Source organism: Thunnus maccoyii, chromosome 23 (assembly GCF_910596095.1).
Source record: "Thunnus maccoyii chromosome 23, fThuMac1.1, whole genome shotgun sequence".
Taxonomy (NCBI): Eukaryota; Metazoa; Chordata; class Actinopteri; order Scombriformes; family Scombridae; genus Thunnus; species Thunnus maccoyii.
Window position 1 is genome coordinate 8,727,185 of NC_056555.1, and position 18,877 is coordinate 8,746,061.

At 40.0% G+C, this 18,877-nt stretch overlaps 1 protein-coding gene across 4 annotated transcripts in view; it reads left to right on the forward strand.

The window, feature by feature from the left end:
• Nucleotides 1-18,877, forward strand: part of celsr1a (cadherin EGF LAG seven-pass G-type receptor 1a) — a 95,674-nt gene that overhangs the window by 46,190 nt on the left and 30,607 nt on the right. For 3 of the 4 annotated variants that reach the window (XM_042403415.1, XM_042403417.1, XM_042403416.1), the window contains exons 5-7: nucleotides 147-262; nucleotides 2,243-2,331; nucleotides 9,420-9,500. In XM_042403415.1, the coding sequence (XP_042259349.1) occupies nucleotides 147-262; nucleotides 2,243-2,331; nucleotides 9,420-9,500 (286 nt within the window). The remainder of the gene's footprint in view (nucleotides 1-146; nucleotides 263-2,242; nucleotides 2,332-9,419; nucleotides 9,501-18,877) is intronic. The other variant, XM_042403418.1, reaches the window with a different exon arrangement.

Sequence of the window (18,877 nt, forward strand, 5' to 3'; positions counted from 1 at the left end):
GTCCAATTTTAAATGTCACCATTGTCCCTTAAAATTAGCTGTCCTGGGTCCTAGGACATTTGTCACATCACCTCCACTTATTCCAACTATCAAAACACAAAATACTAATCTTTAACAAACTTTTAAAAGCCTGTCTTTTTCTGCAGGTTTGCTACCAGAGAAAGGAACGCTCTGCTTCTCTACAACGGCAGATTCAACGAGAAACACGACTTCATCGCTCTGGAGATCATAGACGAGCAGATTCAACTCACCTTTTCTGGAGGTGAGGCGTCATGCTTTGTTTGCGTAAATACCAGTGTTTGTGTGGTGACCACTAAAGTAATTCATGTCAATATCAGCTCCATTTTAAGTAGATTAACACTAGTGTGAAAGTGCTCTTTATCTAAAGTGACTTTCACAAAGAGCCTGCTAAATAGTTTTATCAACATGCACTTTCCTTTGACAAGGGTGTGTTTTTGTTAGTGCATGCATGTATCCAAATGTAGCACAGTTTGCACTATTGTGTGTGTGTGTGAAGGTAAGAAGTATGGGTGTGTTTGACACTTCGAAAGCAGCTGCTTCCTCAGAAAGAGAGCTGCCCAAGCCCCTAGGAACAGGACCTGGCTTTGAAGTCAATTTGACATAGTGGCCAAACTGTGTAATTGCGACTTCCGTGTCTGTCACGTGACGCATACCGGCAAAAAAAGGCATTTTCCCATAGACTTACATTGTGAAAGAGACATCTGTAAATCAGCAGATACATTTTTTTGAGCCTCACAACCCCCGCGAAATGACTCGTTTCACAGACTTCCATCAGAATTTGATCCATTCGGTCCAATAACGTTTGGAAAGTCTAGAAGAGCCACACGATTGAATTATTTTAACCCTATTCAGGTTAGTGGAGGGCTAAACCAGAAGTTAGCGCCAGAAATTCAATGATTCGACTGACAAAATGAGGTACGACTCGGGGCAGTTCTAGCTAGATATGCACACACTCACACACGTACAGCACACACCCACAATCATTGTTAAAACGGGTAACTGTTGGATCACAGATCAAACACATAACAATTGGACTGGTGACTGCTGTTTCCAGAGTCAGTCTACTTTCCCATGGTACCATGCAGGGAGGAATCCAGTTCAATATGATTATGCTGGGTGAAGCCTGTTTGGGAGCAAAGCCAAGTTCTTGTGCCCTACTTCAAACCTGAAATATGACTGAATGTTGAGTGCCTGAATCATCAAATTAAATACTCACAATTATGACTCATGGTTAATGAGAGGAGCGGGAAGAAAGTCTTTGATTTGTTTGTGCTGTTTCTCTTTCACCGCTTGTCTTCTTTTATTCAGGCACATATTGTAAATACACAGGTGAATTAAAACACACAATCACCTTCTTACGCCCTCTTTCTGTCTCTAATGTGCACACAGCTTAAAAACACACATCACTTATTAACTCTCACACACACACTCGCATACAAATTAACACACATTTCTTGTCAGTGTTGCTGTTTGCTGATTAGCAGAGCAGTGGATTCTTGCTTAGGCTGCTCCTGCCTTTGACAAACAGAGTAAACCCTCAGTAAATCTGGTGCCATTGTGCTCCACAGTCTTCTCACTGAGAGCCAATGATACTGCAGGCTAACGCGGGCTTTCCCAACAGTTGATTTATGATCATGATGTGTGTGTGTGTGTGTGTGTGTGTGTGTGGAGTAAAAGGTCCTGTAAGTATTCCTCCTCTCATTCAGTTGTTAAAGAACTTGCCCTACCTACATTTTACACCATATTTAATGTCACAGCTAAACATTTCAATGTTTTTTTCCCAAAATAAAACCATAAATAAACATTAGTACCTCACCAGGAAACATGTTCGTTGTTTCCTGCTTCCACTCACTCTCAGTAGCCGCTGTTCAGAAAAAGTTACATAGTCTGTCTCTAAATCAATAATGTCAAGATGTTATTGCCTTAACAATTGGCATTTGAAACTATGCCGCAAATGTAAACAGCAGCTGTATTTAACCATTTAAATCACATTATGCTCATAAATCACTTTCTTGTTTTCTCTCTTCCTCTTTTCTCTCACTGTCCATTCACCTCCATCGACCTCATCTTTTCCCCTGCTTTGTCTTCTCCTTCCCCTCTTCACTTCCTATCTTCTACTGCTTCATCCTTCCTCTTTTTACTCCTTTGCCTCTTCCTACCATCCCGATGTCCGACCTCACATCCCTCCTCTTCTTTCTTCTCTTCTTCCCTTGTCATCCAGGTGAGACGAAGACCACTGTGTCTCCCTTCCTCCCAGGTGGGGTCAGTGACGGCCAGTGGCACTCTGTCCAGCTCCATTACTACAACAAGGTAAGGAACTTAATCAACCAACCGGCCGCTGCTGTCCTCCTGCATTAAACTTTTTTGAGTTGTCTTTTTCAACACACAGCCAGTGTTGAGGGTTAGCAAGTTCAGGATTTATACTGTGGGAGTGAAATGTACGAAAAGTGATTTTCTTTGAGGCTACCAAGGCACTCAACCTTGACTGCTGATTTGGGGGATTATCTTCACAGTGCAGGTTTTGGTAGTGACGTTAACTCTGACACAGGTTCACTCCCCTGCTTTTGGCGTCAGCACTGACTAATGGTATACTTTTTCTGAAAGAGGCAAAGCAGTCTGGCTTCAGCTTCAGTGGTCAAAAGTTCATCAGTTTATCAGAAAAGTTCATTTTTGTCTCTGAGTTTAGGAGTTGGATGTTGTCCAACCCCTTTCTTGTGGACAGGCTAATTGTCTATATATGGACCCAAAGGTTACTTTCATGATGGTAATGAATCTAACCTTAATCATAGTGTTTAAATTAGTTTTCGAGACGTTCCCACGACGGTTTTCTTGCCTCTTTACTGAGTCCAATCTCAGAAAAGAGACAGCAATTATTTCAAAACCAAGCTCATATATCCACTTCAGTTGTAATATTATATTAGAAGGGCTTACATTGCAGTCAATTGCTGGTGTTATTTTCCAGCAAACTTCCAGAGCCTGCAGGCATTGTTCTGATGACATTAAACAAGACAGGAAATAAGATAACACTGGCCGTCTGAACGTGTAAATGCTATAGTTTGTTATCTGGTTGTGTATAATCATATAATTAAATGGAGCTTAAAATTGTAGGTCTGTCAGCTCCATGTGGGATTTACTGCCTGAATGAATTGTAAAATGTGCCAGTCAGTGGTCTACAGTAATGAAAATGGCAATATTATATGTGACATCTCTGTGAATTAACCTGGCATTGCTAGGACAGTTACTGTCATTCTTACCTGCATTGAGATCAACAGTAATCATTTTGTGTTAGATTTTGGTAAATTTGTCCTGATAAAGTTGATATACCAGTTAATTAGCCTTGTTCCCCTAAATAAAACCAATTAATTCAAGCCTTGTGGATATGTGAGACACCATGTGCTAGCTCATAGCCTTTCAAAGCTAATATGCTAACTGGTACGCAGTGCTTTCACAAAAGACATTGATCCCTGTTTTTATCCACTTTCTTTCACTTGTCTCCCCTCATTTATGTCTAGCTTTGCTGCCATGTATCTGAAGCTGAATGCTGTAGCATCAGGTGCTGGATCCAAGGCATCCAGCATCATATTTCAGCAGCCACCTGTGTTTCATAACTTGTTAAAGAGAGTACCGTGTTTCTTGGCCCTAACACTAGCCTACAATGTAAACCCTCTCACATTTCACAGGTTGTTTGCCTCTTGCTTGTGCCTTCTGCCTTTAGAGCTCATAGCTTACTTGGTGGCCTTGACAGGGACGCATTCATCACATGTGATGAATCAGGCTACCATAGTGTTCCGTGTTAGCCACAGGGTCACATATGTACCTATTGTTTGAGGTGTATTTAGGCTGCATGTCCCCCTCTTGTGGGATAATGATGCCAGAGACAATGGCATAAACCTTGTAGTGCTTTGTTAATGTTGCTGCGAGGCCCCTGACTACCACAGGTATTATTTGCAGGGTACAATCTGTTGGCACTGAAGACATGCTTTGTTTTGTTTGTCTATGAGGTTGTCAAGTATTTGTAGAGATGTCGCCATGGAAACAGGAGATTAATTTCCATGTCCTAACAGATTTCCGTTCTACTTTTCTGTTCTGAGGCATTTACTTTTCTTTTTTTATTTAGCGTTACTGATCCTATAGGCTTCCTTTTTGCTGCTGTGACATGTAGACACAAGTATGCACAAACACACCCATAGATACTGTCGTAGCTGATTCAACAACCTGAGGTTCAAAAATTACCAACTGGACAACAAGATACATCATACAAAATGCACTCAGACACATTCCCATGCACATACACCAGTATTACACCAGTATGATTAGCGTGTAGTGCAGAGGGTGGGTGCGTTCCACCAGTGTCAGTCTTAATACAGACCAATGATTTGTAGAGCTGGTGACACATTCCGTTAAATTAGCCCGAAGCTGACTGTAGCACTGACACAGGGTCAGCTTTTCTTCATGTGTTGAATGATCAGAAGTCAGACTGACTGATGGTAATTTAATCCTAGATCAGTTGCCGGAGGGATTAGAGGAAATGTATATGGCAGAAAGAAGTAATGTTCTCACAATAGATTAGACATGTTGACATGTGAATGTATGGATGTGAATGAAGGCACACTCGTTTTTAACGTGCATGAAGGAGTACTCACTCTTAGATTCACACACACACACACACATACACACACACACACACACACACACACACACACACACACTTGTCTGTACCTAGCATTGCTTGCATAGCTTGAGGAGTCGAGAGAAGATCTGAGCCCAATTCTCAAGATATGATGTAATCCAGATTCATGTCATGCAAACACACACACATAAATAACATTCTTACTCTGTCCATATGTTATCTTTGTGGGAGCTTTTAAGGGTTTTAGCTACCATAAATGGAGAGATTTTGGTCAAGATGGCTACTGGTGATTGATATATTGTTTAGAGATCAAAGGATGCACCAGCTCCTTGTAAGTTAATATATAGCTAAGTTATAAAGAAAGTGTTAACTAAATGAAGTTTTACCAATCTCTAAATGAAAACAGGTTGCACCACAAAAACTACTTCTTATGTCAAGACTAGTTGTTACTTAAAATTTACACCCAGTAACCACCATGTGGAACCATTGTGTAGCTAACTGTATTAACTAACAAAACTAATATTAGCTTGCTAATATACGTATGTCCGTTTAGACTGAAGAGTAAAAGAGATGATATGGAACATGGTCAACATATTTGACTTGATCAAAATTCCCTTTAATAATGATGTAAACTAGAGGATTTTCAATTACATTTAACAAAAACAAAGAAAATATACCTTAAATTACATACAAATGCAAATAACATTTGCCTAAATGACTGAATAGTGTTGTTAGCATAATGGGATATTTCCCACTTTGTTATGAGGGCACTAGTTTTTACTGGCTAAGTCATTTCCTAAGTTTTAGTGGTGCAACCTAATTTATTCTATTAAATAAGGTTAATTTCATTGTTTATTTTATAAATCACTTGTTAACTAGTAGGCACTAAGAAATTAGGAAAAAGCTTAACACACAAACTTACAAATAGATTTACTAAAAGCTGGTGTAACCCAGTCGAGAGTTGTTGTTCCCAATCACATTTAACGGTCCTAACGGCACAGTCACGCAATACACACACGCACAGAAGGTGATTTACTGGGTCAGAAGATGAGGCAGTTGAGACTGTGCAGGGGTGTGTGGGTGCCCCCTTTTTAAATCCACTGCTGCTCTCCTCAGAAGAACCAGGGTGCCCCTGCTAAAAAACACAGGTCAGAGGTCGGGGGGAGGGTTGGCATGGCAGCAGACATGGACTTGCCATTGTTGCAATGATCTGGGTCAGTTGGAGAACTGTGTGCGTGTGTGTGTTTGCATCTGTGGGGGGCAGACAAATAGAGAGCTACTGCGAGTGTGTATGTGTGTGTCCATACTGCTATTAGAAATGTTATACAAAAGAGGTGGCAGGATAAAGACATTTTTGAAATTCCAAGTCTCAAGGACAGTTGACTACGTGAGCAAGGCAGATCTAAACAGGAAACACACAAACACACATAGAGCAAGTAAACGGGTATTCTTGGGTCAGCAGGAGGTTTTGTCTTAGGTTTTGATGTTTAGTCACTACAGGAAATGATGTCACTTGTTGCAGGAAATGATGTTATTTAGCTGGATAACAGGCAGGATGTAAGTTGTATCATGATTATATCTGCCAGGCCACCTGTGTGGGTTACATCAAGATAAAATAGGTGCTGAATAGACCAGGAATGCTTGAGTTATCTAATTTTACCATAACCATGACCATAATCTTACATTATAGATCAATTTCAAAATTGATTATCACATAAGGGAGGTATGCCTTAGAAGAAACCCTATAAATTAAAGTGAAAGTTCAGTCTTAACTTTGGAAATAGTAGTTTTCCCAAAAAAAAAATCAATTCAGTTCTCACTTATTATCTTATTATTGAGTTTTCAAACAAACAACAAACTCCATCCACTGATGAGGCTAAAGCTCAGGAAAAAGCTAGTAAGTAGACACTGTGACACTCCAAATAAATGTACTAATACCTCATTTTCAATATTTAGCATACACTGTAATCCTGACCCGCATACAGTGATTATACTGTCTCTGGTGCAGCTCTAAATCTTTTCATTTTCAGTGATTTGATGGTCTCTGTGAGTGCTAATCCATCATGCCAGCCATCTGTCCATCATATATGTTTTAATTACTTTTCCTTGTGGACTTATAGCTGAATGAGTGACTGAATGAGTGACTTTAATTTAGTTTTGTTCAGGGTGGTGACGGAAAATGTGACTACCACCCATATGATCCATTCCAGTAAGCCTGCAGTTCAAGGCAGAATTTTCTAGATATTATCAGTTAGTGTGATTTCACATGGAAAGCATGAAAATGATAAACAAGAAGGAATCTGCAGGAATCTTAATCATATTTGCGCCCACGTTTCACCAGCTAACTTTTAACAAGAATAAAGTATGGAAAAATGCTTATGAGTGAAACGCCAATTAACTGTAACCCACAGCTATGAATAAACACTAATTAACTTCCATGTGATCCATCCACATGGTTTCAAGTTCAGCGAAGCAGAGCATGACTGAGAAGTGACATGCCTGTGTGTTTGCAGTATTTTTGTAATGTCACTTTGCGCTGCATGCAGGCGTGATGTTACACACGTTAATAGTGTTACACTGGCTAATGTGCGCTGTGATATTTACAGCAAGGGTGTGTAGGCAGCATTCCCAGACAGGCTTAGCTGGCTCTTATCACCGACGAGTACCAAAAGTTCAGTCTTTCTGCTTCTGCTGTTCCTGCCTCGATCTCACTCTGGTGCTGTTTACATGGCAGGGCTTTAATCATCAGAACATATGTGCAAATTACTTCACAGCATAGTACTAAGTACTTTAAATATACTGTGTGTGTATATTTTTGCATTCCACTTCTGCAGGACTGACATAGACCTGATGTCACTGACTTTGAAACTAAGATGCCGAGGTTTCACTTTCGTACTCTGACGTGCTTTGTCCCTGGATCATTCTGACGTAGAGCGTTCTTTTTGAACATAACCAAAAAGAAGAGTATAATGCGGAAATACGTATCTTACATTGAACTTTACACATGACTAGAAGTCCCTGAAAGTTCACATAGTGCTAGCGTCACATAGGCTGAACAATAGTTGGTAAAATGTTAAAAAGGAGTCATTATATAATATCTAAATAATATTAAATGGCATTTGTTGTGGATTGAGCAGCAGGTAAAAGCTAACAACTGAGCCAGAGTGGACCCGTCTATATAAAGTCTTTGTAAATATACAGTAAAATCCAGTCAAAACCAAACCAATTAAAAAAATTGACACTTATTATAACCATTAAATGCTTTTATCTCTCATGAAAATCAATATACTCCACATTTTTTCTGTTTTTTTATCACTGTTCTTCATCAGGAGAATTGCTTTGAACAGTTTTCTTAGTGTGTATACAGTAAATACCTGCCACCCTCCTCTTTGTATTTCTCTCTGTCTCCTTTTCTCTCTCTGTCTCTTTGTTGATGGTTCAGGATTTATTGAGTTTCCAGGACAAGCTCATACGCAACAAATACACACACACACACAGTCTTAAACACATGCCCAGAGTGTACAAGCGCACTTAAAATACACTGCTGAGAGCCACTAAGTGGTTTTGAGTTGTCATCCATCTCTGTGTTGTAGTTTTATAGCTACTAGTCGGGGCCACATGTGGTTTCCTGGGTGGCTGTAATGACTGGACAGACAGACGCATACCTTATTAGGTGTTGGACTGTGTCATTGGTGACACACGCACACACACTTTTTCAGCTTATGATGAGGTACAGGAACATCGTACCCCTCAACCAAGTGTGTGTACATGTGTTTCTACACAGATTTGGGTTTGTGTATTTTGTCTGCTAAGTGCTTTTAAGAAAGGTTAAGTAGTTACCTTTGAGATGAAGCGCCAGTCTGTGCATTCCCCAGCAGGGTGTGTTTTGAGAGGAAGAGGCCATGTTATCCTTCGTTCTTCTTGACGTAAGTTTCCCCAGACCTCAAACAGTTAAGGTTATCATCACACACACACACACAAACACAAAAACACACACACACATTTAGTCCTAATTAGGGGTGCATTGTAAAGGTGGCTATTAGAACAAAATACATAGATTCTTCAGTGCTTTTAATCACTCAGACATTATTGTAACACACTATAATCTAATACTGCTGCGTGAAAACACGCTCCTAAACCCATGTTTTGTGTCACAACCCTTTCTTGACATGTGGATGCTGGTTTCGGGGCTTTCACAGGCTCGAGGCAAAGCAAATATTCTCTGTTTTTCCTGCTGTAAATTTCACCTTCTCCTCACATAGCATAGCATTTCGCAGCGTGATATAAATCTGCCAGAAACACCTTTGTCCAAAGGCGGCAGTGCATGAGTTGTAGCCTATTGTGTGAGGTGGTGGGAGAGGTGTTTTTGAAGTGGCCACAGAGGAATTATGTTGTGCTTTGAATGTCGTTATTGTTGGCAAATTGGCTGGTAGCAAATTCAGCCTCAGACACTTGCAGCATGCATGCTTCTGTATACACATACCGTACATGCGGGCAACAATATTTGAAGTAATACTTCTTTTGTTGTAAAGTAACGGCTGCAAATAACACACAAAGCACCCTTATGTACACTTAAGGACATACTGTAAATAAATACATTTTACGTGTTTAATTAGAGCAGGTTGTACATTTAGTTTTAGAACATTTTCTGAAGGCAAATGAAGCGAAAACATGAGTCTGTGATGAGACTTTCTTGGCTTGGTTGTGGGCTGCAGGTCTAACGCGGTGTGTGTGTGTGTGTCTCTCTCTCACGGTATCTCTCTCCCAGGACGGGGGGAGTCTGGTGGACTCCAGTGGGGCTCTGCGGCTCCCGCTCTATACTGCCTGGCTGGAGCTCAATCAGAAAGAGGTAACCTCTGACCTCTAGCCTAGTCCCCACTGGTGGTCTTTTTTTCTCTCAGTGTCTCTTAGTCCCTGCTCTGCTTCTAGTACAGTCTGCTGGAGTGACTCTATGTGCTTACATCAGATGTACAGAGGTAACATGGCCTCTTTGGCTCTGGTCTGGTCTGGACTATAGAAGAGGCTGTTGTAGTTTTTGGTGTGGTTTTCTGGTTTTGGTTTTTGCCGAAGCTGGTGTGTTGACTTTGTATTATTAGTATGATGTCAACGGGCTTTCTTCTGTCTATCCTGTTTTTGACTTTGTGGTGAAGTTTGGATGCAATGTGCCACTTTTCACCTTGGTCCCCAAAAGCTTCACAGCACATCATGAATGTTTCACTAGATAATACATTTACAAAAGCTGGACTTTCTCATTCTGCTTCAGCCTGGTGTTGCATGTTCAGATACTTTCACTTTTTGCTTTTGGCACAAACAGTGGCTAAAGTGAAAGTTTTGAATTCAAGGACTTTGGTTTTTCACACATACAAATCTCTAGTGTGTGTGAATAAAGGTTTTTGTTGCTGGTGCCCTGCAGTTTGAGATAATACTGGCCCTGTCACATTTTTTTCATGACAACTCTCAACTTAAAGGGACCATATTATGCTTTTTGTGAATTTCTGTTATATATATAATGTCGGATATTTATGCTTAACATGTTCAAAGTTCCAAAACTTGAGGTTAATGTATATAGAAATTCTACCTGCAAGTAAAAGCCAGGGCTTCAACATGCTCTGAATGCTTCAATTGCAACGTTTTTTTATGGTTGTGCTAGGTTGCTAAGGTTGTTGCTAAGGTTTTCCATGTGTTGTTTGCATTGTCCACTCTCATGTTTTGGATCGGATTTTGGCTCTAATATCTTACTACTATAGTTTGTTTCATAGTTTGTTGATGAAGCCTCCCGATCAGCCAGAAGTCAACCATGACGCAGCTTCAGGAAGCTAACCAATCAGAGCAGAGTGGGCTCTTCGCGTGGTTAGCCTTAAAGAGACAGGAGCTAAAACGGCCTGTTTCAGACAGAGGCTGAACTGAGGGGCTGAATAAAGGCTCAGTATAAGATAAATAGAGTTTTTTGAAATGTAAATCATGCAAAGATACTCCAGTAGAGCCCCATGATATAAATATAGACCTGGACATGTGCATAATATGGCCCCTTTAACATATCCAAGCTCGAGCTGTCGAGGGGTCAGAGGTCACATTCTGTACTTGTGAAGCAGATGGGGACAGTAACGAGTGCTCTTCCAGTTGCAGAGCAGCTCTCTTTCATTGAGGAATAGCTTCATTCCATCACTGCCGCTTCTTTCTAGCTCTCATTTAGTAGTGCATGTACGCATACATTCTTTTCATCTATATATACATATATATATAGATGTATATATCATTCTTCTCTTCTTCTTCTTTATCTCGCTGGAGAAACGGCTCATATACAAAAATGGACAAGTGCTGTAAAGCCAAAATGACACAGTAAAAACTTTTCTGCTCAGCTGTCAGCTCTCATTGATTTCCTCCATTGAGGTTTGTTCAGGTGAAATAAACATGTCTGAGCTTAGGCTGGCAGGCAGGCAGGCAGACAGGTAGGTAGACACCCGACGAGCATTGATTGTGTTTTCCTTGGCAGAAGAGTGTCAGGCCATAGCACCTATTCTGTCAGGGAGGATTAACGATGCTCAGAAATCGTCGGAGATGGCTCTTGTAATGAGTATGGACAGCATGTGTCTCTCGGATCACATGCTTCTGTTTAGACTGTAATTTAGTTTGATGAGATTTAATTTTAGACTGTATCTGTGATCTTCTCTGGTTATACTAAGATCCAACTAAGATCAATACATGTCAGGCACTTGTTGGAGTATTAACTAAATGAAAGTGGGTTAATGATTTAATAAAGCAAATGTCTACATGCAGATTTAGGCTGCTGCACTTTTGACTTTTGACCACCTTTTTCTATAAGCATAAACTATAAAGCCACTCTGATCGCCTTTCAATTTTTGGCAAGTTATGTGTGCCACAAAATGTGAGTAGCATGAGATAGTTATCTCCCTCGTGTTTTCACAGAAGCACTAACTCCATTAAGCCGGCCCCGAGCGCCGGCTGTCAAGATGTCTGCATGGAGACCCTTTATATATGGCTGACGCAGGAACTGCTGAGCAGGAATTACTTTCCAGCTTTTGATTTAAAATCATCAAACTAAATGATTTCTTGCATTGTAATCAGAAGAAACGCATCATTTAAAATCAAATCAGAAACACATGATAGTGTAAAAGTGGAATTTCATAGTATCAAGCCAGCAACAGATACGCAGGATGACGTTTCACCATCTGTAGGCAGATCGCTCGGTCTTTAGTGCTTCCTTGTCGACATGCAGTTAAGGATGCAATGGAAACATTAGCATTTAATGGAGATTTACGAAATTTAAAAATATTTCATGGAGCTTGTGGCTTTTAATTTCTGCTGGAGCAACCAGAAAAGACATCTAGCTCTGTTAAAATGGGACTAAATTTTGTTTTTAGACTATAACATTCATTTTTTATCGTATATGATGACTATTTTTCAACATACAACCACTTTTATGGGATCCTCTGTACAGATTTTTGGCAAAAGCACTGTAATAGTTAGATCCTTTTTACATACATTATGGTATTCAGGTTTACATGTGCCAACATAGTAATAGTGGCTTCTCTACTTCCACCTACAACCTGGATTCATCTAAAGAGGCGGAGGGTCTTGAGCCAGATGTTACAACGTCCAGAAACTCAAGATGGGCACAATAGAATAAGTGCTTCTGTGAATACGGGAAGGGACGTATCCTATTGTGAGATAGTGAAACAAGCCCTATGGAAGTTATGAGTCTTAAAACACTCACGTCGGTTGTACTTTTACATGCAGACATTTGTGTGTGTGTGTGTGCTTAGATGAGTGAGTTGTCAGTCAGTAGGAAGCAGATGTGTACAGTATTGTGTCACCGAGGAATGAAGATAAATCTGATAAAGCTGTCACTTCAGTCCGCCTTCACACATGACTGCCTACTTCACTACACCTCTCTCTCACATCCGTCTACTTCTCTTCACCTTTTCTCTTTTTTTTTGCATTCTTTCCTCGCTCTCCTGTGATGTGAGGGAGGGTATGTGTGTGTGTGTCACTGAAAGGAGGAGATTTCACACACCTCACCTAGCATGACCTAAACCTCTTATTAACATTAAGAGAGACAGACAGTGGAATTTGGGAGGAAGAGAAGATGAAGGATAAAAATGCTGTGGAAGTGGAGAAATGAAGTTGGCAGACTCAGTGAGTTAAACCGAAATGTGCTAATGCGATTCCTTCCTCTTCGTCTCTCGTCTCCAATTCTTTCTCTTCTACGTCTTTCCACTTATCTCTTATCTCTTATATGATCCCTATCAAGTCTGGTTTTATTGTGCCACCACTTTTACTGCCAAGCATTAGCTGCAGTCCTTATCTTTAATTGTTTTATGTTACTGTATGCTCTCCACAAGGCTGTTGGGATAATGGTTAGATGTGTAAGATTTTTATAATCAAAGTATCTTTTCTCCAAGGATCTTTTTTTTGGACTGTCAGGTCCATAATTTGTAATAACTTTTTTTTTTTTAAATATTATCGCTTGCTGTGTTAAAGGAATAGTTTGACATTTGGAGAAATAAGCTCATTATTTTTCTTGCTGAGGGCTAGATAAGAAGATTGATACCACTCTCATGTACGCTAAATATGACGGTGTAGCCAGTTAGCTTAGCTTAGCTTAGCTTAGCACAAGAACTGGAAGTAAAACCACAATGTGTCGTTTTACACTTTGATTTTTGTACAGATTAAATGAAATGAGATGTAACATGTTAATTAGTGAGCTTTAGAGGCAAAGCTTGTTTTACCTTTGGGCAAAGCTAGCTGTTTTCACCAGTCTTTAAGCTAAGCTAAACTAACTGGCAGCTGGGTTTAGCTTCATATTTAATGGACAAAAATGGCAGTGGTATCGATTTTCTCATCTAACTTGCAGCAAGAAAGAAAGTGAAGAAACTTTCACTATTCATGAATTTTGTTTGTTTGCAAGAAAAAAAAATCTATTTTTTGTCCTTTTTGCATTTTTTTCATAACGACACTGAAGTATGTCATTACAACTGTATTCCAGGGTATGAGCATTTATAACAAATTGTGGTGCAACAAAGCAGTGTCAAACTGTCTAATCACCTTTTAAATAAAGTCTGAAGAAAGTCATGATTCTACCATGATTCCTGTGAATCACCTCCCATACTATGTTTAAAAAAAATGGTAACAAAATTCTGTCTGATTACCAGCATTGTCAAAAATCTTTTTTAAAATGCAACAAACATGCAACAACAGATTTTCTCCAGACTAAACTATGTATGGTGCCTCATCTAAAAGGCAGGAGAAAAGCAGCTAAGAATTAATCATGCAAAATTGGTAAAAGACACAAAAGCTGCTTGTAAAATATCCTTTAAGAAGTTGTTTAAGAACATCAATCAGATAGTTATTGCACTGATGTCAGTCTACGGGCCATGTTTGTAGAGTTGTAGAAGGCTGTTCCAAACAGGATACAGTTACTCTTACCTCAGGTTTTGTGCCGTCCACACATTTGTTTTGCTGCTTGAAAGCTTCAAGCCAACAATGGACACTGTCCATCTGTTACACTGATAGAAGTGTGATGAGCCGATGAAGACAGTAGTAACATATAGGCTTGAACATAGGACATTGTAGCCTTTTGTAAAGCCTCTCTGTGTGTGTGTGTGTGTGTGTGTGTGTGTGTGTGTGTGTGTGTTTGTGTGTGTGTGTATTTGAATAATTCACACTTCTAGGTTTACATAGCCAGAGGGCAGGTGAGGTAATGTGGACATGACAGAGTCTGTTGCTGCCAAAGGGAGGATGGGACACACTAGCCTATGCATGACAGGGCCAAAAAACCAACTTTACATACACGCACACACATACACACACACGCAGTTATTGTGTGCTGATGACTGCGGTGTCTAAAAGAGATATTGGTTTTGATTCAGTGCCCATCTTGATTTTGGCTCCAGTTTGAGTTGCAGCACTGAAACAGTTCTTTTATGGATACTTTATGATAATAAAAACATGTTTGGTCTTTTCTTGTGGTTACTTTAATTTAGCTTGGGAAAACACACGCACGCGCACATACATACACACACACACACACACACAGATGCACACAAACACATTGTAGCATCAGGAGAATATCCATCAAGTGTAATTTTCATCCAAGAGTCAGAGAAACAATGGAATTTCCTCAGTCTAGCCCAGATAAAATAAAAGACTGTGCGGCCTCTTTCCTTTATTATCAAAATGAACCGCGCAGCCGTCTGCAACTCCGCTCGCTGCTTCCTGCCTCTCACACACACACACACACACACACACACACACACACAGACACACACACTTGTTCACTCAGTCCCTCAACACACGCTCAAACACATTCTGCAGACATCCTTCCCGTACTCCCCAAACACACACACATACACATAATCACCAGCAAGTATTCCCACTATCCCACCTACCACACACACACTCTCTCTCACACACACACACACACACCACACACACACATTTCCTGGTCATTTGTCGCTCATTCTGACAGTGTTTAAGGTGTTTTTTTGACTAAGCTGTCAAACTTTGTTGTGCATGTAACTCAATCAGTGCAGCAAGGTTCTTTATCCCAGCTGCAGGGCTGGTTGAGTTAGCATGTCAGCTTTGACAGGCCGCCCGATGGTATGTGTGTGTATGTGTGTCTGTGGGAGGGAGAGAGTGTGTGTGTATGTGTGTTTTGATTATATGTGGCAGTATTCGTCGTGTTTTGGTGTACGCTGAAGCTTCGGTGCGCCCATCTGTGTGTGTCCATTCAGTCCGCTCGTGTCCTCATGCCCTCCTTGTCTTTGTGGCTAGCTGTGGGGATCAAGTGCGTTGCCATGGCTGCAACAAGCCTATCGCCCCTGGAGACGACACCTTAGAGAGAGGGAATCTTCAACAGCCCGGAGTCGGGTAGAGGGTAAATAAGAGACTCTCATGGGGCCCCTCAAAATGAGGGCCAAGTGCACTTTAAAACCAAGGGTCAGAAAGAAGCCTGAAACTATATACAGTTCTACCGGCCGCAGTTACACACCTAACAAACACACACACACATGCACACACACACACAGCTAACTGAACACCAAATGTTCAATTTAGGACACGCTGTCCATTGCAAATAGTCCTGTACATGTGAATTTATTGTTTTCTTGTAAGTTTTTTTCTTAAATGTCCCTTTTGATTTTTGAGTTTAAGTTTGTTTTAAGTGACCTGTAGCTCGAGGATATAAGTATAAATGCTCTCTCTGTTTTGTAAGCTTAAAAACAAGTCCCCAAGTATTTAAGAAACATTATAATACCAGTAGCACTCTGATTCTGACTTGGGAGACTTACAATAAAGCAGGATGTTACTATGCAGGACTGTACTCTGAGTAGAAAAATGAAAAGCAAAGATCATGTTGAAATAAACCGAGTAGATAGAAAAGCATTATGTGAAAATTATGTGCATTTATAATTTTGAAAATCCAGTATCCAGTATAATTTTTTAAATCATCATAATATCTGTTTCCGTGTCCAACGAAGGTTTTCAAAAATGCTGAGATGGTCAGTTTTTTTTTTTGTTTGTTTGTTTTGTTTTGTTTTTTTATTCACAAAACAATCAAAAAGTTTTTAAAGCTCTACCAAGAGAGGCTCAGCAAATGTTTTCCTCATTTTTTCCACATTTCACACATTTCAGACATGCATCCCATTATAACCCAGTCAGTCACCAGTTTGTTTTTCATATTAGTTTGAGTGGAATTAATGCGATCGGAGGCAAAAAGTAAAAAGAAAGAAAGAAAGAAATACAGAATACTAATTATCTCAGTAAACTGTTGTTAGACTTAACCATTTTATTCTAATAAGAGAAGCAGTTTGTTAAAGAAAAAACTATGACTGTTGAATGTGTCACAGCCAATTAAACTCAACAAATAGACATTATTTTTTTTACTCTCTGGGGCAAAATTTCATCACTTTTCCAATATGAACTACACAACATACTCAAAACCTGTTTACATTTAGTCTGTAGTATGGAATGAATCTATATTTAGTTTTCCTCTTCACTCTCAGTGACATTCTACTCTTTGTCAATAAATACAGGAGGTGTTTGGTTCATACATACAGTGAGGGTATGTGAATGTGTGTGTGCGAAAGTCCTCTTGCGTGGGAACACTTATAAACTAACAGCTGCGTTAATGCTCCTATATCCCCTACATATTACATACACATTACACACATACCCTAGATGGAGTATGCGTGTTCTTGTCAGTCTATGAATTATCAACACATATAATATAACAGCTGCACCCCCACCCCCCCCCCACCCGGGATGCTGAGTTGCGGGTCCATTATGTGCGGCATCTGGGTGTCTCCCCGATGTTTTGCTTCCTGTCTTCCTCCGTCTTTATCTCAACCCTTCCTCGCTCGACTGAACTCGAAAGGGCTGATAAGATCCTAATCAGCGTGACTACAGATTTCTCTGTTAGCAGACTATACTCACTCAGTGGTTTCCTTTGTCAGACAAATTATCTTTTGTGGCTTTTTTGAAAATCTTTTCATATTTATCACACTCTCCCTCTCATTTTCTTTGTACTGCTGGTTTGAAAAGTTGTTTTTTTTTATTATTGTTTTGATTTCAACATACAACAACTTTTTTTTACCCATAAATGACATTTTTAGAGGAATTTTTTCCATCCTGGGAGAACTTTTAATCAACTACGATGTAATTCATAGCATAAGCAAATTGCACCACCATGAATTTTTTCTTGTCTTCATTTTTCTCCTGCTGCAGGCTGAATGGTGCCAATATTTTGTACTTCTTTAGGCCACAGGCTCTGCTGCTTTCTGAACAAAACCCAGTGAAATGCACAAGGTGTGTGTTGTAACTCTGCTCTGGTGCACTGCCTTACCTGAGTGCAGCTACAGTAGTGTGACACACATTTTCTTAAATGCAGCATCTCGCCACGGGGTGCTGTCATGTCAGCGCAGGAAGCAGTAGTTAAATTATGTCACTCAAATATTTTCAGCGAGGGCCCATCCTCTGTTTCTGATTTGAATTATGGTGCCGTGTGTAGAACTTAGTGGCATCTTGAGGAAAGGACTTAGCAGAAATAGAATATTCATTAGTATGTTTTAATTAGTGTATAATCACCTGGAAATAAGAATTGTTGTGTTTTCGTTACCTTAGAATGAGCCCTTTATATCTGCAGAGGGAGCCATGTTGCACCGCCATGTTTCTACAGTAGCCCAGAACAGACAAACCAAACTCTGGCTCTAGAGAGGACCTTTTGCGATTTTTTTGGAAGTGGAGGGTGAGTGGAAGGGTATTCAGCTGGTGGCAACACGCTGGTCCTTTAAGAGTTTAGTGATTCATGCATGGGCTGACTGGAAAGACGGATCTCTGCAGTTCCTATGCAGATGTAAGAAGGTGGGGGCGGCTGGGTGGGTTTAACACACGCTGGCACCTGCAGGTACCTGTACAGAGGGCTAATTGGCTGGTTGCCAGGGACAGGGGTGTGGTTTCCTGCCAATATGATTGCTATACATGCTCCACATACAAGATGATTGCAGGTTACTAACACACAAAGATACATGCAGTACAGTCTGCGAAAGGCTAAATATGACATTTAGATAATACAGAGAAGCATGTACTCAAACACAATGAACCCTGTTTAATCAAACTTTTAAAAGTAGGAGTTGAAATAACCATTGGAGGTGCAGCGATTAGTCCATTCATAGATTAACTGGCAACTATTTTGATTAATGATTAATGTATAATGGAATTTATCATAGTTAAATAAACAAAATTATAAAAAAAAATATATAATTTCTTACTTTTATAAATGTATAATTTTACCACTTATTACTTTGAAGTCCTGAGTTAAAAAAAAACAAAAACCCAGTAGCCTACATTGTGTAAAATGACGACATGGCTGCATCTTGGATTACATTAATTGTACGCCTTCCAGAGATGCATTTTTATTGCTGTTTCTCAGATCACAGACCACAGATGCTATGTTCTATGTTTATAGGAAACATGATACAGTTAACCCATGATGCCTTGCTCCTCAACAATGCCTCATGTCACTTATGCAGGCCGTGCAGTCTATTGTCTCACTTCCACAAGGAAAGAGGAATACTTTCTCTCTCCATCACCTGTCGATGTGTGCGTGCGTGATTGTGTATGACAAGAATTAGCTTGTGAGGAAAAAAAAAAAAAAAGAAAGACAAAAAGACAGAATGAGATTAGGAGCGAAAGAGAAAGAAAACAGCA